The 24319-nt window shown below is 41.2% G+C and overlaps 1 protein-coding gene across 2 annotated transcripts in view; it reads left to right on the top strand.

Moving 5' to 3' along the window:
- The first annotated feature begins 8329 nt into the window (after positions 1-8329).
- The window catches only part of znf407 (zinc finger protein 407), a 114848-nt gene continuing 98858 nt past the window's right edge, over positions 8330-24319 (top strand). The window contains exons 1-5 of one of the 2 annotated variants that reach the window (XM_055164187.1): positions 8330-8414; positions 9503-9919; positions 9999-10487; positions 10722-12107; positions 16515-16629. In XM_055164187.1, coding sequence (XP_055020162.1) covers positions 9544-9919; positions 9999-10487; positions 10722-12107; positions 16515-16629 — 2366 coding nt within the window. In that variant the 5' untranslated portion in view covers positions 8330-8414; positions 9503-9543. Of the gene's footprint in view, positions 8415-9502; positions 9920-9998; positions 12108-16514; positions 16630-24319 lie in introns of both variants that reach the window. The other variant, XM_020937154.2, reaches the window with a different exon arrangement.

Below are 24319 nucleotides of genomic sequence, written 5' to 3'. Positions count from 1 at the left end.
TATGTGAATAAAACAGTTTAACTTGAGCATTGTACTTGATGATACAGAAGAGATTGTACTAAAAAGGTTTTAATGAGTTTCAAAATGATGAAAATGAGCATTGTTGCCATAGCAATTGACAATTCAAATGCAAATATATTTTTTCAGTGGCGAAAAGTACTCAAAACCCATGGATTCTTTTTATACAGGTGTCAAGTGCATTGGATGTGAAAAAAAAAAAAAAAAATTAATGAGGGAAACTACATTGAAAGAGACAGATAATATTTGTGACAATTTGGTCAGTAATGATTTTGAGTACTTGATTTAAGCTTTAAGTCTTACTTTTTGCCAGCCACAGGTGGTCAAGTTTATCCCAGATAGACAATGCTCTGTTGTCTTTGCTTCTACAATTCCATGTGAAAATTCTGCTGGATGTATTTCAGCATTGGCAAGACAATAATGCTGCACAAGAACTACTGGGGAAAGTGTGCAGAAAAAAAATGTGTTAACGCAATATTGATGGCCGCTCTGCTCCTCTCAAGTATCCACAGCCTGCAATGTCACTTAGAGTGTCTCGTGTATAATGTAGGATTTGAGAACACATTACTGTAATCCAAATCCATGCAAAAACTATTTGCAGTGTTCTTTTGAAAAATTTAGTATAAGAGACAATTGAGAAAGAAGTCAAGATCAACATAACACTTTTTGTTTCAATGTTGAATGTTGACATTTAAAGACAAAAGCTTGAAACACTTCCCAGATGCATTTAAAACACCCACACAAAAAAAACAACAAAAAAAACATTATACACAAGATGGATTGGACACACCTCAAATCACGTGCCAACATATTGTGTGTGTCTATGTTCATTGTCAAAATGTAAAATCTACACAGTTGTCATTATGTCATGTTTTCAGTCAAATGTACAGCCAACTCTGCAATGGCCAAGTTTCTCTTTGAGGGCATTGTGTTCTCTTAAAAAAATTGAAGATTTCATCATTGTCCTTCCACAAACAGAGTGGACGACTAATGCATTTTATTGCATGTGAAAGAAACTGCACATTTGAGCTGCCTAATAGATAACAAACAAGGTTGTGATCATTGTATTGCACTATGGGACTGGGGAATAAAACTGCTTACGACAAAACAACTTTTAATTAGTGTATATATAGCAGAGTTAACATTATTTCATCTAAACTCATGATTCCTTTATTAAGTGTTGTCTTCTCAATTTAATTATTTCGTTGCGATTATTTTAAGGAACTGTCCAAAAAATTCACTAACTCTTCAAGCCACCTGTTTGTCTTCATGGAGACAAACTGCTATGTACTTTTGTGGTCTATGTAACTACAAAAGTTACATAATGCACCTTTAACAGACACTAATGGATGGTGAAGGCAAAGGCAGTGAGGCTGATGGTGATCTGCATGTCTCGCCTCTCTTTCCTTTGGCTTTTATCAGTGATCTTAAAGCAAAATAACCCCATTAATGCCAGATTAATGAATGATTCAGTACAGAAAAGTCTAAAGTCCAGAGTGTATAGAGATGCCCCTTCACCATTTTAAGACTTGCTTGTGTATAATGAATTTGAGACTCTATGTTTATGTGAGATCCAGGCACTACTCATGGAATGCCCATGACTTGAATAATCTCAGAAATATATGATTATAAATATAATATCCAGGAGGTATAAAAAAAGTGAAGTCAGGTGAACCAGAAAGTAGTGCATGTGGCAACTTTCCCAAAAGCTCAGTAACATTTTAAATGGTGAGCCTTCAAGCAGCCGACAATAGACCAACAGAAATCAAGGCACTAAATCCGTTTGGGAAAAGCACCCCATGCTCACCCCCCACCCTCTACACGGTGTCAGTCTCACAGTCTCACTCAGTGTTATGTAAACCAGGCATTCTAAAAGTTGAAAATCTATTTCACAAAAAAGTGACAAGAAAAATTAGGAGCTTGGGTAAAAATTCTGGAGGTTTTATATCTTCTTTCACCAGGCTCATTTAATGGAATCTAATTTCATGGAAATGTATGCCCATGGAACACATGCAACTTTTTCTCATTGTACATATATGGACGGGCCATGCCTCATGTGAAAGCTCACTCCATGAGCTGCAGAGGCTGCACTAGCACTGATGAATGTCTGCAAGTGCTGGGGTTTAGGTAGTGAGGATTCAGATCAGAGAGAGTCTTTTTTTAGGTTTAAACTAACTGTTTTCTGTTTGCATTATTGTCTTGAGAAACAGAACACCATATTACACTTGGCCATTGCATCCAGTGTTATTGTAATCAATCTTAAATCAGCACTGCAATTGCTAGCAGTAAAAGTTATATTTGATTTAAAGATGTCTTCGTCATTTGGGGACACTGTAGGTCATTTCTGTGGAACTTTAAAATGCATAAAAATTTTCTTAAGTACTCTCCCTTAAAGGTTTGTCACCCTCTGTAAAATGCAGTGTTAATTTTGTTTCCTAAATAATAATAATAATAGTCATCATCATCATCATAATCTTCATCTCTGCATATATATATATATATATATATATATATATATATATATATATATATGTGTGTGTGTGTGTGTGTGTGTGTGTGTGTGTGTGTGTGTGTGTGTGTGTGTGTGTGTGTGTGTGTGTGTGTTGAAAATAACAAGATTCTATGTGACTGCAAACACAGAGGCTGGCTATTTACTCCAATAAGCTGCTCTAGACCAAACACTTAGCCAGCCACAGTGGACACAAACAGATTCCCTGCCAGAACAAGTGAGTGAGCAGGTAACAGCTATATTTACCAAAGTTGTATTTCACTATATTTTGTTTTTACTTATGCTACTTACATTTTCCTAGAAACTATTTTGAATTAATATCTAATCTACTACAGTAATGTCATTGGTAACAAATTAACACTGTGTCTGTTTCATATTTTTCTTTGTCTGGTTCACAATGTATCTGTATAATTTCCTGTGTCTGTTGATTAAAAAAAAGATTATACTCTTTTGCAGGAGCCATCCTATCTTCATTCCATCCCTTGTTATTTCTCTTGATACAGCTTTGAATACACCACCCTATAGTGCAAACAGTGTTCCCTCAGTACAGTACTCCTCCCTTATAGGGGATTTGGCATAAAGTCATCTTGTTACATTTATGGGAGAAACAAAATCCATGCTGACTAATACTATTTTTAATGGTGTTATTATATTTGACCGCATGTGCTGATTAAGTAAATCAAAACGTGAAATGGTAATGACAGGTAATGATATCAACAAATGCCTGGCCAAAATCTGAAAGTAGGCCATATAGGATTTACAAACAAACACTGTTTTTACATAGCTAAATAACCCATTCAATCTTACCATTTTTAATGAACAAATGAAAGGTTAATAATCAAACTGCACAGTGGAGAACATTATATAGACATCATCCTGAGTAAAACTACGCATGCATGGATCATATGGTAGCTATTTCATTGTTAGTTTGACCAATACTGACAGAAGCCTTTATGGGGAGTCACGTGCAGAAGTGAGGTAACCGGGCCAGTAGTGGGTGTACATAAGAAAGGGCACTTTTAGGTTTGTAAGTCTGTGCTTTTGGGGTAGAGACTGAACAACAGCTGACGCCTTGACATCACTATTTGCTCTCATACACGTGCACACACACTCCCTGTTATTATGAGTCCTGAAAAGAAAACATTACTGTGAAAAGGCTCATAGCAAGGAAATTATTTAGAGTTAGGCTGGTGTTAGAGTTGTGTTGGTAAGTTTATAAATCTTTTACCAATATTAACATAAGAAGTGTGTTTCTTTCATTATTTTTCTTCCCTCTTGACATTTAAAGGTGCAAGATGCAACTTTTGTGGTGGTTGCTCCATCACCTTCTTGTCTGGAGATATTGCTTTGCCTGGATTGTTCCAAAATCCATCAGACATATTCAGCATTTATTTATCAATAGATCTGACTTGTAGCTTTGTCTGGTGGTGTCATGTACAAGTGATAAGTTTAATACAATCTTGTCCTTTCGGTCATTACCCAGGGCTCATGACCATAGGTGAGAGAAGGAACGAAGACTGACCGGTAAATCGAGAGCTTCAGCCTTTCGACTCAGCTCCCTCTTCACCACAACAGTCCAATACAGCGACTGCTTTATTGCAGACGCTGCACTGATCCGTCTGTCAATCTCACGCTCTATCCTCCCCTCACTCGTGAACAAAACACCGAGATACTTGAAGGCAGGGACTCTTCACCCACCCAGAGAGGACAAGCCACCTTTTTTCGGTTGAGAACCATGGCCTCGGACTTGGAAGAGCTGATTCTTATCCCAGCCACTTCACCCAGTGCACATTGCAGGTCCTGGTTTGATGAAGCCGTCAGGACAACATCATCTGCAAACAGCAGAGATGCGATCCTGTGGTTCCCAAACTGAACCCCCTCCGACCCCTGACTGTGCCTAGAAATTCTGTCCATAAATACAATATACAGAACCGGTGACAAAGGGCAGTCCTGGTGGAGTCCAACATGCGCTGGGAACAGGTCTGACTTACTGCCGGCAATGTGAACACAGCTCCTGCTCCAGTCATACAGGAACCGGACAGCCCTTAGCAAAGGGCCCCGAACCCCATACTCCCAGAGCACCCCCCACAGGACACCATGAGGGATATGGTCAAACGCCTTCTCCAGATCCACAAAGCACATGTGGCCTAGTTGGGCAAACTCCTATGAACCCTCGAACACCCGATGGAGAGTGTAGAGCTGGTCCACTGTTCCACGGCCAGGATGAAAACCACACTGCTCCTCCTGTATCCGAGGTTCGACTATCGGACGGATTCTCCTCTCCAGTACCCTGGCATAGACCTTACCGGGGAGGCTGAGGAGTGTGATTCCCTTGTAGTTGGAACACACCCTCCGGTCCCCCTTCTTATACAGAGGGATCAACACCCCGGTTTGCCAGTCCAGAGGTACTGTCCCCGACCACCAAGCGATGTTGCAGAGGCGTGTCAACCAAGACAGCCCCACAACATCCAGAAACTTAAGATACTCAGGACGGATCTTATCCAACCCTGGAGCCTTGCCACCAAGGAGCTTGCCAACCACCTCAGTGACTTCAGCCAGGGTGATGAACAAGTCCGCCTCCGAGTCCGCAGTCTCTGCTTCCTCCTTGGAAGATGTGACAGTGGGATTGAGGAGATTCTCAAATTAATCCTTCCACTGTCCCACAACATCCCCAGTTGAGGTCAACATCTCTCCACCCGCACTGTAAACAGTGTTGGTGAAGCACTGCTTTCCCCTCCTGAGGCACCGGGTGGTTTGCCAGAATTTCTTTGAGGCCGTCCAGTAGTCCTCTTCCATGGCCTCTCCGAACTCCTCCCAGCTCCGAGTTTTTGCATCTGCGACTGCACAAGCTGCAGCACGCTTGGTCTGCCGGTATCTGTCAGCTGCCTCAGGAATCCCACGAGCCAACAAGGCCTGATAGGACTCCTTTAGTCTGATGGCATCCCTTACTTTCAGTGTTCACCACCGGGCTCAGGGATTGCAGCCTCAGTACGCACCGTAGACCTTGCAACCACAGCTATGAGTAGCTGCATTGACAACAGAGGTGGAGAACATGGTCCAATCGGACTCCAGGCAACACCAGAAAAGTGGAGAGTCCGACCCCTCTCGAGAAGTTGGGTACCAGAGCCCAAGCTGTGTGTGGAGGTGAGCCCGATTATATCTAGACAGTCCCTCTCAACCTCCTGCACTAGCTCAGGCTCCTTCCCCCCCAGTGAGGTGACATTCCACGTCCCTACAGGCAGGTTCTGTGCCAGTGGACTAGGTTGCCGAGGTCCCTGACCCCGACCACCGCCTAGTTCACTTCGCACCCAAACCCTCTGCGGGTGGTGAGCCCACAAGAGGGCGGGCCCACGTCGTCCTTTTGGGTTGAGTCCAGCCGGGCCCTGTGGGCAAAGGCCCGGCCACCAGGAGCTTGCTTTCGGGGCCCAACTCCAGGCCTGGCTCCAGGGTAGGGCCCCGGCTGTGCCATACCGGGCAATGTCACGGCCCTTGTTGTTTTCTTTTTCATAGGGATTTGTGAACTGGTCTCAGTCTGACCCGTCACCTAGGACCTGTTTGCCATGGGAGACCCTACCAGGGGCATAATGCCACACGCAACAGAGCTCCTAGGATCATTTGGGTACACAAACTCCCCCACCACAATAAGGTGGCAGTTCAAAGGGGGAGCAGGCAAAAGCAATTACATCTTAATAGACAATAGGTGGTGGACCCTCCTTTGGAAAAGTTATGTAGTACATCTATAACTAAACAAATATTGGTGTGATAATCTTTGATGTCTGAATCAATGTTATTTTTCAGAATTAATCATCCCTTGCAGGAACAGCTTACTACAAAATCTATAAACTAGAGGGGATAACACAGTGCATTATGAGTGCTGCTGGTCATCTAAACATCCTCAAGGAAAAAGCTCAAGAGAGTGTGTGTGTACACCATCAGTCAAACAGCCATGAGTCAAGTGTCAGCGCTGCCTTGGGCCCACCCAAAGAGAGAGGGGTGATAAAACCCTCGTCCCATCTCACTCTGGGTGTGAGGACTGCTCTGTCTAATACCTCATTCAGATACCTAGTGTAAATCATATTTTCACCATATTAGTATGTTTTGCCAACATGTGCCAAAATGAAAGTAATTTGAAAGAACTAATATTTTGTGTTTAGATTTTATTCTGTATTTCATGATTGCATTAGCACAGCAAAGACTGCTGCCAGGGCCCTCTCCTTGCGCAACTGTATCAAACTGGGGTTTCTCCAGCAGCGATAAATTCTTTCAGACAAGACATTTAATAACAGAAAATCTACTAAAATGTAGGTTTATCTGTTTTTATTATCCCCTTGTGGTTCTGGTTAGCAAACTGAACCCTCTTTTGTAATGGTAGGCAATATAAACTATTTAAAACTACAATCTGAACAACCCATGTATTAGGCTTCTGTTTAACACACTAACCTCAGTGAAGATAACCTTTCTTTCTTTCTTTGTGCACTATGGTTGTCTGTTTTACAAGATGCTACAGAACTGAGCTTTGCAGTGAAAGTCTAGTGAGCTCCACCCAGTGCTGCAAAACCGGCACATTTAAAGTAGAAACAGTTTCTTTTTCCTTGACTCTTCTTTTTACACACATGGATACAGTCACACACTCATGCATTCCCCAGGTGATACCCCTGGCCCAATCCCTCAGCTGACCTCACGCTTCTAGGAAAGGACAGAGCAGTAGGAGAATCTGTGGGTGGGACAAAAGCTGACAGACCCCAGCATAAGTGTCCCAGCTGTGCACTGGGTGGGTTTTGCCAGGGTACCTGAATGTTGTTTAAATGAATGGAATGCAATGTAAAATTTACATGAAAGGGGCACAGTAAAAAACAGTGTAACTGTATGTAGCATCACTGCACCAAATAAAAGCCAGACTTGGTTTAAGAGAATCCTTTTAAGAGTTGTATTTAGGTGATGTGTTTTGAAGCTGCCATGACTTCATGACTTCATGTGACAGCTGCTGATCCCATAATGAAGGAAACATCTCCAGCAGCAAAGGTAGACAACAGAAATGTATAACAATAAAGTTTATGTAAAAAGGGTAGGGTAGTAAAGTAGTTGTATGGAAAGTTTACATTTTGGGAGCAGTGGGAACCCCCCCTTATAAAATGCTAAATATGTAGCCTAATGTAAACCGTCAATAACGTATATCTCAAAACTATTACTTGCTGATATTGCTTAAAAAATAAATAAATAAAAAAGTTGCACCTATTCAGAAAGCCTATCTCGTTAAAAACGCACTTTCTTAGAGAAAACTGCTCAAAGACACTTTTCCCCCTCCGTTTGTGAAATGTGTCTCGAGCAGTTGCCATAGCACTACAAAGACACACACAATGCAGCTGTTGCGAAGGGTCGCCAAAAAAGATTCAGTTGATGTGCAGATTGTGCTCTCTAGCGGGTCTCCGTGAAATTGCCAACAGGCCAGTTCTCTCCTGCCAAAACTACATGAGCTGCTGCTGGAAGTCTTTGCTACAGTGTATTTAATTTTTTCAATTTAGCTATAATAAAAAGGTCAGTGTACTTTAAAAAGTCAACAAATTCATAGATAAACCCGAAAAGCTGAGTAAATTTGAAATATTGTTTTAGCAGGAAGTTAATGGTTAAAAATGTTATAGCGTGCACTTGACTATTGCATTAGTTCGGAATAAACTATGAATGCACAGATCGGTTTCGTACAGTTCGGTACTGCACAGTACAGCACAGTACAGTACCATCCATGAGCGCCACACGCTGCAAACATCAAACTCAGGAGACTGAAGCCCCGCCCTCCGCTGTGACGCATGGCCGAGGCTCAGGCTACGGTGCGCCATTTGTGTCTAGCAGGAAAACGCGCGGAGATCCCTAAAGTATCCATTTTTGCCAGGTATGTTTTATTTAGCAAACGTAGGATGGTTATATAAACAGCCCAAATTGTTTTACCGAAAATCTGTTTAAGTTTTAAGGTTTATAAAAGGCTCAATTTGAGAATACAGTCCACTCAGATGGAGGTCGACGTTAGCCTCCTTTTTGGGCCAGTGTGCTGCCGTCGTTTCCCAAGCCTGAATCTCTTTCAGACCCACCTCTTCTTTGCTGCGATTGGATAAAAAAGTCAAAAACGTGTCCTCATTGGCTTTGCTTCACACTGCTCAAAGTACAGTTGAGAAACATGTTGCTAGTTAGCAACTTAGCTCATTTGGCTAAGAACAGTGTGGAGAATGTTTCTGTTTTCCCCTTTAATCTGAAAATTTAAACCATATGTTTGTTTCTGGATGCGCACTTGCCATATATGCTATCGAAAGTTTCTGACGTTGCAATATATAAACTCTGGTTTGCAGTTTAATGTCTGAAGTGTCAAATATCAGATGAAGCACTGGTTGAAACAACAATTAAGTTCACCGCAAATGCATTTTAGATTATTTTACTCTTAGTATCGATGCTCAAATGCAGTTATTATTCAATAGAATTCATACTCGTTTCAGTACATTTCTAATTTAGTCTTATGTAAGCTTGCACACATTTGTTTCTGCATATGCTGCAATATCAATCAAGTATGCATCAGTTTTATAACAAATATAGGCATGTTTCTGGTGAACCTTGCTTTGCACATACTATATTACAAATGTATTACAGTAGAACTAGGTCGCATTGTGAGCAGGGATTGCAATTTTCAAAAATATTATAGTTATAGTTATAGTAGTTGTTTTTTAAATATGTATTTATATTTCCATATGTAAATATTCCTTAGAATATTCTTAATTTATTTTTATTTTACAAAATAATTATAAATCAGTTACAGTTATGTTAATTCTACACCGTAGTTTACAACAATACCCAATAGATGGCGACATTGCCCTAATTTTGATTACATGAGGGTGATAACTGAATATAAATGTATTTTTTAAATAGAAACCTGTATTTCCTCTGTATATGATTGTTTACAATAAATTTAATGCACTTTTTATTTTTTCTCAGGAGTTAAAGCCTTGATGACAATGATAAGTTTGAGATAAAATATGGAAGAAACATCAGAAACTGTAGTGCCCCAAGATGGTGAAGCCATTTGCACAGTATGTGGCTTTTGTGCCAAGTGTCCTCGGTCCCTAAAAATACACTATGGAAGAAAACATGCAAAGAAGAATGTCTCTGATGACATGGATGCCGATGCTGAATTAACGCAAAAGCAACAAGGTGACAGTGATCAGAGTTCATCACAAAATAGGAAACAGACCAACAAGGAGGAGCCGATATTACAAGAAAGACGAGTAAGCAAGAGAACCCCAAAGCCAAAAATCATTCATTCTTGTAATTACTGTGGGCAAGAATTTAGAGACAAGGAACCACTGGACATTCATATCCAGAGATACCATATCAAAGATGTGCCCTACACATGTAAGTATTTTCAGATTGTTAATATTGCATGTTTGCCATTTAAATGATAAAAATATAATTATATATTTATTTAATTTAGTTGAAGTTGACGATATGGAGGATGAAGTGGGAGCTGAAGAAGTAATAGCTGAAGAATCTGGAGATCACATAAAGGCCTCTCCAACACTTGAAACCTGCAAACTATCCCCAGACAGATTTCAGCTGAAGTGTGAACACTGTGATTTCAAGATAGGAACCCCGACTTCCCTGGAAAACCACTCTCGAGAGGCACACCCAGACCATGACTGGTACTGCTGCAAAATCTGCAATTTTTTTTCAGCTACAACCCAGTGGATGGACACTCATCTTGTATCTGAAAGTCACCAAAAGCAACAAAAAGAAGAGATAAGTTCAGAAGCTTCTTTATTTGACATTTGTGTGAAGAAAGTTAGTAAAGATTCAGTAATTTTTGATGCAATAACTGAGGTTGTTCCCATAGACACAGACCAGAAAACTGATGAAACAATGGATCCTAAAGTATTGTTAGTTGAGGAGCATGACACTGAAGAACCTCCTAGGAAGAAAAGAGGTAGACCAAAGCTTGGCGCTTCCCCAACTTGTGAATACTGTGGCCTAGTGGTTTCTAATGCTACTAATCTTAGTGTCCATGTACGCCGTAAACACAGCAAAGAATATGGTTACAGCTGCACCCTCTGCAGCTATAACTGTGTGACCAAAGGCGATATGGACCGCCACTGCATTACAAAGAAACATATCAGACGTGCACAAGAATCTGCAAATAAAGGTGATAAATCTGTTTTAGCATCTGAGGAGCCTGTATCCACGGAAGAGCAGGAAGAACCTGAACCCATGCAGACCGCTGCCACAGAAAATGTTACTAAAAGCACAACAGACATCAGTGGGGAAGAAGAAAGCCAGTCCAGCCCCAAAGAAATAAACGATGACCCAGTCACTGCTTGCATTTATTGTGACTTTGTGGCTCAGTCCCTCCCTTCACTTCATCTCCATGTCAAACGAAAGCACACCAAAGAGTTTGAATATGTCTGTCTAGCATGTAGTTACTATGCTGTAAACAGTAAGGAAATGTCTCGGCATGCAAACACTGATAAGCATAAACAAAAAAGCCTGGAATACTTGGAACAACAAGGAAATGAAGAGCAAAAAACTTTACTAGTCATAGAGAAAGATCTCAATGAGGCTGATTATGATAAACAAAACCCAGATTTTGTTCCAGCGGAGGATTCACAGTCCAGTTCTGATAGGAACACAGGAGCACAAAACCCAAATACTGAAGCAGTGGCATCTTCTGAAGTTGAGTCAAATGAGAGGTTGATAGAAACTGTTGTATCCAACGAGGATCAATCCATTGTGATTTCTCAAACATCAAATTCATCCAAAATAAAGACTGAGGTCACAGTGTCTAACACAGAGCTTTCCACAGAAGTTCAAACACTAGAGGATCCAGTAATAGAGAAGAACAATGAGGAACAATATGAAAATCTAGAAAAGGATGAAATTTTTAATTCTGATAATTTAGACGTACAACTAACTGGAGCTTGTTTTGATGCGTCTATTGTTTCCTATAAGGCCCTTGTGGAGCAGGAACAGTTCCAGGAAGGGGAGGCTGCTGTCATATGTTTGACTACAGGAGCACCAATGTCTCCACTCTACCAGTCTGCAGGTGGTGCCTTTGTCAAGAAGCTAAAAACCAAGGAAACAAGACAGGAGTCTGGCGGCCGTATCCGCTGTGAAGACTGTGGTTTCCTGGCGGATGGTATGAGTGGTCTCAATGTCCACATTTCAATGAAACACCCAACCAAAGAAAAGCACTTCCACTGTTTGGTGTGTGGCAAGTCATTCTACACCGACAGTAACCTTCACCAGCATCTTACCAGTGCCGCTCACCTCCGCAATGAGCAAAACAGTGTGGAAGAACTTCCAGAAGGGGGTGCAAGTTTTAAATGTGTAAAGTGCACAGAGCGATTTGAGAATGAACAAGAGCTCTTTCTTCACATCAAAGAGAAACATGAAGATCTTCTGAGAGAGGTCAACAAGTATGTACTGGAAGACACAGAGCAGATCAACCGTGAGAGAGAGGAGAACAAAGGCAACGTGTGCAAATACTGTGGCAAAGTCTGCAAGAGCAGCAACTCCATGGCTTTCCTGGCCCACATTCGAACACATACAGGTAATGAATCTTCTCATATTTTCTGAATACAAGTTAATACAAAATATATAATGACACACTATAAAACATTTTCAGAATAGGTACATTGTATTTCTACTCTTTGGTGTGGATCCAGAACAGTGTTTGGATTTATCATTGGAATTTTATGATCACAAATCTCTTAAAAACTTTACATTGCTTTTCCTCAGTCATGTGTATAATATGTTTATTGTTAAGGCCCACAGTGCTATAGCTCTAATGTTAAGGTCCTATCTACTTGGGCCAGGTAATGGCTGTTTCTGTAGAGGTGAAGGTGAAGACTGATTGAGCTTCAGACCAGCAGGAGAGACGCTAATGGACCCCAGATTGGGATTCCCTGAGCAACGCCTGGTCAGAGACATGTGCGACTCATAATTGATGTGTCCATTACTAAGACTCAGTTGTAATTATAGTCAATAAGTCTCTGTAAATGTGTTAAAGCTTAGGCTAAAAGCATTGGAGGTCCAAAGAGAGGTGGGCTAATAATTTAAAATAATCAATGCAGACGTATTCAAAGCCCTTAATTTCCCCAGTGTCTGTACGTCCATGTTTGTGCATGTGTGTGAGCTGCTCTATGTGTAGTCACTGTGTGTATATGTCAGCCTTCATGGCCAGCTGATTATCCTCAATCCATTAAGATTTATCTTGTCATTTATAATGCAAAGCAGGGCTCTGTTGGTCAGGGCTTTGGCTGGGAGATGTCCGGCAGGTTAAGAACATAGGGCGCTCCATTACTCCTCGCCTGACCATGTGTATTAATTGCTTTTAAAATCAACTTAATGCAGGAACGAGATGTGAGGGCGCCATCAATAAATGCCCTTCTTTACCTCCCATGGTCCATCCCCCTTTCAGCCCAAACTTTAATGGGACTTTAATTGAAGTCCTTGTTCTTGGCTTTGTGCTTGTAAGTGCTGGTGTCTTGGTGTGTTCTAGTGTTCACTGAGTGCAAGATGCAATAGGATTAGGCAAGTAAAATGCCACACAAGGCTAGTAAATCTCATGGGTGCTCCACAAAATACATAAATTAGTAAAAAGAAGAGAAATAATGTGACTTGGACTAGCTGTATTTTTCTCCTTGCACATGCATGCCAGTCACCTTCTGTGCCAGACTCGAATTGCTTACAGCTAAGAAATATAAATCTGTACGGATTTAGAGGTTAAATTCTTGATGATGAATGTCCAGGCTTACTTATTTTTTATTAACAGTCTATATGTATTCATAATTTTTCCTTGTGCCATAATTTTTGAGTTTTAAGGTCAAGAAAGTCTTACTTAAGAAAATGAAGATTTGACACTGAGGTTTCAATGGATGGCTTCAAGTCAAGGGCACTTTGTAATATATGGAGGAATGATATGTGTGTTGTTTCTCTAACTCTGTTGTATGTTTTTATTAAGCAGAGTTATGTTGTTTGTCGCATCCTCAATTTTATTTGCACAATTCTTATTTGTAGAAAGGATTCATTTTTTATCATCTTGACAACATATGCCAGTGGTTATTATTGCTAAGTTCCCTCATTACCGTGAATTATTCACCTTTTATGTTGTGGTCATTTATTCTGAAGTTTGTTTGTGAGGCTGAGGAGCAGCATGGTGGGGGTCTGCCAGCATCTTCACTGGGAACATGTCCAGATTCTTTTAATTAAGACCTACTTTTGTCCACGTGATTAATCAGTGAAATCAGGAGAAGGCAGGGGGAGGTTGTACACTGATTTGTCATGTTTTCTTTTAAGGAGCATCTACACATAAGTGTGTTTTGCCAATGAGACCTCAGCTGGGATTTGCATTTTGAGCCAAATTGGTCAGTTTTTCACGGGATGAGCTGCTGACCTCAGGCTGAGCTTTCAAACTAATGACCAATACCTCAAGTGTGTTTGAACGCAGGGTGCATTGCAGAATGTGCCGCATCGTTTAAATGAATACTGACCTGCCATATGTTTGTGGCCATAATAAACACAGAAGGAATCACTGGTCATTGCATCAAAACATAATATATTTTCTGTCCGTACAGTATGTCATTAAAAGCGAGATAGTAAGATGGCAGTAATGAATAAACCATCCAATGCGGTTGTAAGGCTTTATAAAGAATGCTAATAATATAAGTAAATTATTTGTATCCATGGTTGTATTTGATCCACTCACATTCAAATTTCAAGACCGTGCATGTGCGCTATGTGCAAAGCTGAAATGTGTGTCTGGTGAAATGTTGCATGAGGTTCCTCTCTCCTCTCAGGAAATGAATTAGTCATTCCCTGTCTCATCTGGGCTGTGAGGGAGCCACATCGCCCCTGTGTGGATGGCAATATTAATTTAACATGACACCACATTGATGGTCAATTTCAGTTTCACGGAGGCTGTTTAAGTGGAGTGGTGGAGTATTAATGTGATAAGATGTGAGAACTGAGGGACGTAACATCTCTCTCCTCTCTGCCATGTCTCATCCTCAGCCAGCCATCTGGACAGATCGGCCCCCCACAAGCCCCTCTCTCTCACTCCTACTCCAGGTTATGTGTGACTGTGTTGGAACTGTTGTTTCACCAAAGGTGCATCCGTATTGAGCATCAGAAATTCCATTTACATAAAGGTGTGACATCAGGTCCTGAATAGAGATGTTTGTAGGTGTCATAGCGGGTGCTGTATTCGTCTTGACTTCTAGTTTTAGTAAAAGTGTTAAGGGTTGTGTTTTTTAAAGTCTCTGTGAAATTATGTGTACATTTAGGTGTGAATGTAGACAATGTGGGGTGCTATTATCTATTTACTTGCCTATTATATTCTGCTTATGTGGCTTTCTGACTTGTGTTGCAAGCTGTTTTTGTGTGTGCAGTATTCAGCAGGGACATGTGAAATGAAAGGGGCTTGCTCTGCTGTTGCCCACATGTGTCTCCCCCTCCACAACACCTTGCCCCCTGTGTTTATGGGCCTTGTTAGCACAGGCTTGCCTTTCAATCTTCGTTACTGGCTTAAAATTCGATGTGTCGTACTAGCAGCTCACAGCAAGTGAACCGTGTATGAACGAATTAGTAATCTACACAAAGTGCTTAATCAAATCAGTGGCTGCCCCTGGAATAAATATTGCAGAACGTCTTGGGATCTCTACTCGGAGTGGGTGGAGGTTTCTCAAAGATGTGTGTGTGTCTGTGGTGTGGAGATTGCATAGCATGCCACAGCGCAGTGTTGTACTAATATTATGTTTCTGATTTATTCTGCTAAATTCATATATGTACTTCTTCGTCTGTGTTTACATTTTAGAGGCAGTGTTTCATTAGGAACAGACTGTGTAATATGTTGCGCAGAAGCCAGTTTGAAAGGGAGACGTAACCAGGAGGTTGATTTATTAAACTGAACAAAAACTGTACAATCGTGCAAAACAACATTTAAGTGCTTTTATAGCATAGTATATTTCTTCAACAGCAATGAATAATTGGAAAAAAAACACCATTGTAGTTGTTGAAGAGATGTAGATTTCCCCCCCATTTTTTTTACATTTGCATTGGATTAAAAAAAGAGTTAACTTTGCTATCTTAAATCTACTGAGAAGGTGAAGTTCCAAAGAGTAGAGCTACAATGACAGCCATAATAGTAACTTGGATGAATAAAAAAATGTGAGGCCAACTTGTAAGACTCACTGTTTTTTAAAACTGTCTATCTCATCATGTCTCTTTCTCAATGACGAAATCTTGTGAGACAGAAATTGTGTCTCGTCCCATTCCTTTCACTTGATGATGTTTATCCCATGCAACGCAGCTTCTACAGAGGATTTCCTTGATCAACTTCTCTGTTATTATCTGTAATGTACCTTACATCAATATGTCCTTCATCAAATTGGGTTATACATTTGGCCACTTTGCAGAACATGAAAAGCTTCTTTGTTTGTGTTGTGTCCAGAAGCAGAGACCTCAGCGATGCAGCTCTGCCCTTAAGTGACAAATGGGAAGCAGAGGTTTTACCACTCCCTCAAATGCCACACCACCTTCAGGACTTATTAATGACAATAATTAGGGAGGACCGTCCTGGCAAGGCCCACCCGGGTGATTAGTGCTTTAATGATGGAATGTGAGGTACTGAGCACACACAGAATTGATTTACGTATTTGCCCTGACCTTTGAAATTCAATTTACGCATCCAGAGGAAAAGAAGCTTATGAAGGAGAGTGACAAGAATAGACAGAACAGAAAGTATTATATTCTGTGAAGACAAGCAGAAGGAACTGCTTTTTGAATTCTGAAATGATTTTGTGTGAAGCTTTACCAAAGAAACCAATCTAGCGTGCTCATTTTGTCTAGAACTGACTTGTAACGCTCAAATGTAAAATTAAATTTCCATCCCGCTGTTATACAGTCATATTTGATAAAAATACTGTAACATATGAACTCTTCACACTTTGTTCCTCAGGATCCAAGCCCTTCATGTGCAAGATCTGCAACTTTGCCACTGCTCAGCTGGGCGACGCCAGGAACCACGTGAAGAGGCACCTCGGCATGAGGGAGTACAAGTGTGACATCTGTGGGTGAGTTCAGAGCCCATCGTTTTTACACATGATTAGAAACATTTATTTTTACATCAAGTGCCTGATTTTAGAGTCTGGCATGTTGTGTCTAATTTATGTAGACACTGGGTGCACTTTAAACAGTAACCAATAGGGGGCTCGGTGACGCCTGCAGTGCGTTTTACTTTTGTGAAAATTCAGGTCATTTAGTCCTTTTAGCTTTGTACTATTAGCAAACTAGTGCTGGATCTTACTATTAATTTATCAAATCTACATTTTTGAAACACAGTATTTAGTATATAATTTGGCCTTCTTGTATTGCATAGAGCCTCCTGCTGGAGAATTGTATGAAATAAAGGCAGTGAATTTCTGCAGTCATAATTTTAGCAGTGCAAATAATCGTAATTGGAAGTTTATGTAGGTAACACAAAGCTATAAATACCCAATGGTGCGTGGCCTAGAGTATGTATAACGCGATCTGGTACCCCCTGCTTGTGCACCATATGTTGTGCTGCTTGCTGGGTTCCCGTGGAAGACCTCCTCTCTGGCGCTATGTTCAAATAGATGTCTTAAGCACTTTTACATTCAACAGGGGGAATACAGTAAATTGTGGGATTTCTAGTCTTCTACCATTGAGCTTGTGTGACTCCACACACACCAAGATGAAGACATATGTAGCATTATTAGTTTCTCCCTCTGTGTAATTCTATGTAAACCGTTCCATTTAGTTCAGTCGCGGGACGATTTTGCTCTTCCAAAGCCGAGGCGAGTGAATGTGTTTATTTGCTCCCGCTGATGTACGCAAACATTACAGCAGAAGCAAACAAGCTTTGGTTTAAACACAGCTTTTCTCTTAATGAGAAGCAAGACTCATGTTTCACAGGCCCTCCAGCTAAAAGCCCCTTTTCCCCAGTGAAGCAAATATGTTGGGCTATGACCAACTGTACACACATGCAGCGACATACAGAGCACTTCTCCAATATACCTTTAAATGGGACTACTAAATACAAAGCCCACTTTCACAAATCATGTGAAAGGAGGAGCAGTGTGTTGGTGACAAATCGTCCCGGTGTGTGCCTCAGTCCTGACTGATCACCCGGCTATCGCTCTCTGTGACTAAAGAGCAGCAAATACAAAGAAAGCCCCAGAAACAGTCATTAAGGCCAGAGCTATACATATAAGCCAGTCTCTTTGCTAAACTTTTCACGTTTGACGGTGTGTCCTTAATCTGAATCTAAAGTGTGTTAGTAATGGAGGGCCATGTTTCAGGTGTAATGTGATTACCTGTTTTATTTTGCATGACCCAGAAAAGTGAGATTATGGTACGATTAAGCTGTGCGCTCTCTTGTGGTTACTAATGGCAGGGCGACATTTCACTTAACAAAAGAAAGTTTTATCTGTGCATGTAATCACCATTTATCATAGCAATTAACTGCAGACAATGTTAGCATGGCTTTTTATTCTTATAAAATGTATTTTTCATACATTGTTAAACGCCTTTTGACTTGTACCATTTTGTAAAAATGTGTTTATTATTATTTATTTTAAGTTTTTTCTTGAGGTGGTTTTTCCTTTCCTCTCTTTGTGCTGCCTTTGCCTTGTTAACTATATCTAACTCAGGGTTTTAAACTGGCTCCTGAGCTGCCCGCTTCACTTAAGCTTCATTCTGCTTTGGTTTGTCCCCCCACAGTTGATTGTTAAAGATCATATTGTTGTGGCATTTAATTAAGAAATGCAAATGCAGGGCCAGCACAGATTAGAACCCCTGACCATGCTGCCAATCAAAGCTGAGTGTAGTGGTCAGCTCCTCGCTCATCCTCGCTAACTCTTTATAGGCTTTCTGTCTCTGCCTCTCTACCCTTTCCCACTTCCTCTGTTGTTTCAGTCCCACCCCTGTCTCACTTTAAAGCAGATTGATGTATCTTAATTTGCCTATATATAAAAATCTCTTAAGGCCCCGAAACTGCATAGAAACACAAATTGGCTGTTAGCATGCAAGATAAGATTCTTCATATTTAATTGGTTGAAAAAATCCTCCAGCATTCGAGACGGCAGGTTCTTTGCATCTCCTTCTGGCGTGATTCGTCCACAATGGGGGCCCGGGCCACTTAATGAGCATCCTCCTCTCCTCCTCAATCATGTTCGGTGGGAGATAGCCACAGATTCAGCATTTCGCACGCACTCCCCGCATCTCCCCAAAGATACAGTGGACATGCAGTTGCTGTTGTAGATGTTAAATTATGCATAAACACTCTAAATGCTTTGAGGCATTGGTTTAATATCTCAGCCCGGGCCCTTCGACGCATTAACACTATCATGATGTGGATTGTCCTCCTGTGAAATGGCGTTTTATGATTATGGGTCATAAGCTGCTCTTTTTCCAGTCAGGAATTTGAGCAAAACTTTACAACAATTTAGTAAAAGTTTGACTGAAGTTCTCTGAGGACAGCGTTTCATTGATCATTCATCATTCATTTTGGTCAAAATAAAATATTTTGACTAAATAAAGTTTAATTTATAGAAGCATAGCACTACAGTGATTCACCTTAGCAATCTTGTGTCGGACAGTGGACAGTTTAAAGAAGTTATTATGTAGATTTACACAATTGCAAAGACCATGATCACTTGGAAACCCTTTTTTAGTTTAGCTCTTGAAAACAGTTGTCAAAAGTTTGTCTAAAGTTCACTGTCGGTAGCAGCATTGTGCTTTCCCTCCTCTCTGCACTTCTTGACTTAGTGCTGGAGTGAGTATATATAGTCAGAGCTTCATGTCGTGTGTTGTGTATGTGATTTGACTGTTAACAGGGTTTTATGTCCCCCCTGTCTTGTGAGAGTGTCTGGCCCGTTCCCAGAATAGCCCATCAGTTCCGCCCTGCGTGGCTCATCCCCTGTAATGTGCCTTAATGCCCGGGCCTGTATGAGTAGTGTGAGGCCTGCCACTGACACAGCATAGCAGCATGTTAGCTCTGCTGCTTATCCACAGAACGCCGTCACTTAACTCGCTACCCCTCCATTGTCTGTCCACACCCCCGACATGATTCTCTATAATCCTCCAGCAGATTGTGGTTAGAACTTCCTGCGAACTATTTTTATGTGTTTTTTTCTTCCCATTTAAACATTAATGGTTGTTGCAGATGAAGAGAAGGATCCCTATGAAGATGATTATAATGTCACTCTGCTGATCTCCTGCCGCCCCGAAATAATTGTACATCATCGCTTCATAACGTGTCACAGCGACACTTTGGTGGCGTGCAATTAAAACCGCAGAATATAATACACCAAATTACTGCCTGTCAGGCCTACGAACAACACACTCTGTATTTGAGTTACACTTAATCATTACGTACATTAGCGATTTTGCTAAGATCCTTCCTCCCTACCCCCTCTGCACTAGTGTAAGATGTGCTGGTACTTAGAGGCTTAGGAATTGTCCGTACTGCAACAATGCTATTCTGAAATGTTGGAGATACATATTTTTGAATGTTCTGAAGTTTAAAATGAAGGCTTCCTGCAAAAGGGCAGTACCATATTAAAAATACATTAAATGAAATAACACACAAATGTAATAAATGTGGGGCTGCTAATAGAGTTAAAAATAAAAATGAACATACTAGAAACAAGTTTAACTATGGTCAAATTATTACCAAAAAATATTTTTAAAAAATTGCAAAAAAACAAATACAATGTTTATTTAATAGTATTTAGATACAGTCTTTTTTATTGGGATAATGACAGTATTCCTATTATGATCCCTTGGTCTGCTTCCTGTAGTTAGCCATCATCTTTCTTCCCAGCATGGTGATCTTTTAATGTTTACTGGTTTGGACACTTTTACTACCTTTGCTCGGGAACATGGTCCTTGTCAGTCAGTCCAGTCCTCTTCACCAAAATAAACACGTTTCACTCTGATGCATTTAACTAAATTTAGTGTGCCATTATTGGAAATGAAATAAGTAACGCTAAAGGTCATAGTGAAAATAATGCAGAAAGGCTGGTCTGTAAAGGTTAAGTATGTGGTGGAGCGGCCCTGATGATAACGAGGATGTGGACCACTTGGAGGAGAGCTGGGCGTTTGGGTCGGACTCGGCACTCTGCGATCGCTCTTTATGACCGCGACAGCTTTACAGCCCGTTACCCCCCATAACACGATAAAGCGCAGCATAATGGATTGGATGTGTTTAGTAGCCTTGGGCTGATGTTTGTAAAATTAATGTTTTTTGCAATAGAAACACTCAGAGAAAGAAGATGGGAGAGGAAAACTGGAGGAGAGGGGAATCAATTCTAAGTCCCATCAATATATCAATATAAATCTACTGCTATGCTGTTTTATAGTTTCTGTACGACTGGTTTGTCAAACTTTATCTTCTCAGATGCTCTCGGACATCTCTCCTTTACAGAGACGACAAGAAACATATGACTTCATTAGTCCAGTTTGGCTTAGAGTCCTAAAACTCAGCAAAAAGGATGTGGATGCTGAACAGCAGTCAGACTACTATTAAATTTGTGTATCAAATGACACTGCTGCAATACTTGAGGGAGATAAAAGTCAGTTTGTGTAGACCATAGTCTGGTGAAGAAAGCTTAGTTTTAAATGGAGCTCCTCAACCGCTCCGAGCACCAAACACTAAGAGAGGAATCTTTGTCAGCATATCAGTCCTATTAGGTTTTAATAACAATCTCATATTCTTTTGTGGCTTCAGAGGAGGCCTGGGGGGTTCATAATCAAAGCATTTTCCTTTAATCACATGCAAACAAAAACAAAATAAAGGGCCTATATAGGAACAGAATTGAGGCTAGGGAGCCAGCGCAGCACAAAGGCTTACAGTAAGTTATACCACTCCTGAGAAACGTGTCTACTAAGATCTACTAAACTCTGAAAACTTTTTTTACTCATTCACTTTTTGTCAACTCCATCTCTCAGATGCCTTTAGCAGGTAAAATGTAAAGAGCTAGAATTATCTTAACGTTGCCTGAACAATCCATTCTATAGAGCTAATCATGTCGTATGTATAGGCGCGGCTCGGGGAGAAGTTAATGAGTGATTAACAACAGCAATTAAAAGATGAAGAGGAAGGCAGATGAAATAAGGGGATGTAATTAAAATATCAGTCCTCTCATTGTCACAAGTGCGAGTGTCATCCATTGTGCACTTATTAAAAAGCTAGGTGGAGGGGGTGGAGGAGGAGAGCTTACACTTCCAGCAGCCCAAAGTGTCTGGTAATCTCCCCATAGACGGAGCAGGGAGAGGCTGTAACTCATGTTTAAGTGTTGAGGCCGTGTCATTGCAGGTTCACAGTCATGCATTTCCGTGTTGACACCCATCGGGGCAGCGGATATTTGGCAGTCAGGAGTAATTTAACTTAATTAATGGGATGCATATTTGATGGAGGAATAAAATATCCCCGGCTCAGCAAAGTGGAAAAGGGGAAGATTTAGAGGGAGTTAAAGGTGGAGGGGAGAGTAATTTGTGCGTTGAGTTATCAGCGGCTTGAGAGACAGAGAGAGAAAGGAGGAGGAGGAGGAGAGGGAAGTGAGAGATGGATGGTTGACACAGAGCAGGGCTGATGTGGAGAGGGGAATGTGCTGTCCCTCCATTGAGAGGCCATCACACTGACAAGCCCTGATTTAATTGATATCAGGATTGAACCTTTACCCTGCGCAAACAGACACATTACAGCGCTTTGTAAACTTGCAGTGCTGCCGCTGTCTGCCAAAAGCCAGTTTAATATTCATAAGGGGGCTTTTAAGAGTGTTGGTCGGCCGCCTCGTCTCTCTGCCACTGCCACCTGCTTCACACACACCTTTTACGGCTCAGACTCCAGACAAACCCATGGCCTGACAAAAAGCTGTCACGCTGCTCTTAATCTCCCCTGGCACTTTTTAATTGACTTCCTGTAGGTATAGATTATTTTCATGGCGAGTCTGCCACGAAGATGTTTGATACCGAGTCACAGACTGGCATCTGGAGTGCTGTAGCTCACTGTAGCTGATGCTGCTGTCTCGATCACTGTCCCTCGCTCCTCCCCTGTCGCGCCTCTGTCTCTGTGATGGCCAGACTTATGGGGGAGCGGGGGGAGAAGTTAAATGTAATCAGTCATTGCCATCATCATAATTGAGCTGATGTACCTGCTGGGAGTGTTGGGCAAATGTTGGCCAGGCTGGAGGAAAGGCTCTTTGTGTCTGCCTGGAGCTGTTAGGAGCATCAGGCCGCTAAGAAAGGCAGGCAGTGGCCTTCTGTTCAAAACTGGACCCTTGCCAATTTCTGATGTCCATCTTAGATCTAAAGATAAGATGCAAAGATTTTTATAGATTTTTACTATATTCTAATAAAGCAGCAGAACGTGGTAGTGAATGAGGTCTTGGTTGCAGTCACATTAATAATAATAATAATAATAATAATGAATCTGATTTATATAGTGCTTTTTTTGGACACTCAAAGACGCTTTGTTGTGCATTATTCATTCACTCCACAGTCAGTGGTGGTAAGATACTATTGTAGACAGCTGCACTGAGGCAGACTGACTAAAGTGAGGCTGCCAATCTGCGCCATCAGCTCCTCTGACCACCACTATTCATGTACGCACATACGTCTGTCATACTAGGCAATGTGGGTGAAATGTCTTGCCTAAGAACACAACAACAACAATCTTTTTGCTACTGGCACCCTACTATGGAACCAGAGAATTTCCATCCATATATTAACCAGGCTCGGAACTGCTTAGCTTCTGGGATCTAACAAGATCAGGCTTTGACAAGCCGATATGGCCACAGTATTATCAGCATAATGTTTGAATAACATAATAATGAGTCAAATTCACACTGCTCTACAAAGCAGTAGAAAGTAGAAAATATTGGCCCTCAAAGTAGTTGACATTTATAAAGTTATGAAATACTTTCTGTCAGCTGTCTATGGCTTGTGTCCAGCAATATAGTTAGTTGTACAAGTCTTATCGTTTGGTGTGCCAGATAGTGTTCTCACTTTTGGAGCACATGTGGTGTGGCCCACACACACTCATAGCAGGACCATAAGCAGCCCTCCTCCCACACAAGCCCCTGTTTGCACAGAACCACACAGACACAGACACAGACGCATACAGACGCACACTGGCAGAAGCACACGGGGAGAAGCACACAGGGAGAAGCACATAGACGCACACAGGGAGATGCACACAGGCAGACGCACACAGACATACACATACACACATAGACCTACACAGACCCACACAGACAGGCACACATTAATCCTCACAAACACAGATACACACAGACCAGCAACTCTCACCCTCCTCATCTCCTCTCACCTGCTGTCCTCCAGACACACACTTGATGTGCACTGCTGTATTTTCCTGCTATTTTCTATGGGCTTGTAGAGTCCACTCGACCCAGAGTCAGATGGTGCTGTGGGGCCCGCAGCCCTATCAGTTGCGTCTGACAGCCCGGTCCAGCCTGAGCCATGTAAATCCTGCCTGTGTAAATAAATTAAAGTAAGATTTGGGTCAGGTCCTGCATTTTTTTTTACCTTGTAATTGTCGTTTTTTGTGGACTGACTGTACTTTTTTCCTACAGTCAATCATTGAGTCAGAGTAATCAGACATAATATGATACAATCTCAATGATTTTCAGATTTATGAAGTGATATTGACCATTGTCTAAGGGAGATAGATAATAGGCTGTGATAAATGGCTGACATTAGTGATGAAATTACATCAAG

Source organism: Boleophthalmus pectinirostris, unplaced genomic scaffold, assembly GCF_026225935.1.
Source record: "Boleophthalmus pectinirostris isolate CB_2022bp ecotype Guang Dong unplaced genomic scaffold, ASM2622593v1 HiC_scaffold_6, whole genome shotgun sequence".
NCBI classification, from domain to species: Eukaryota; Metazoa; Chordata; class Actinopteri; order Gobiiformes; family Gobiidae; genus Boleophthalmus; species Boleophthalmus pectinirostris.
This window is presented reverse-complemented; position numbering and strand designations above follow the sequence as displayed.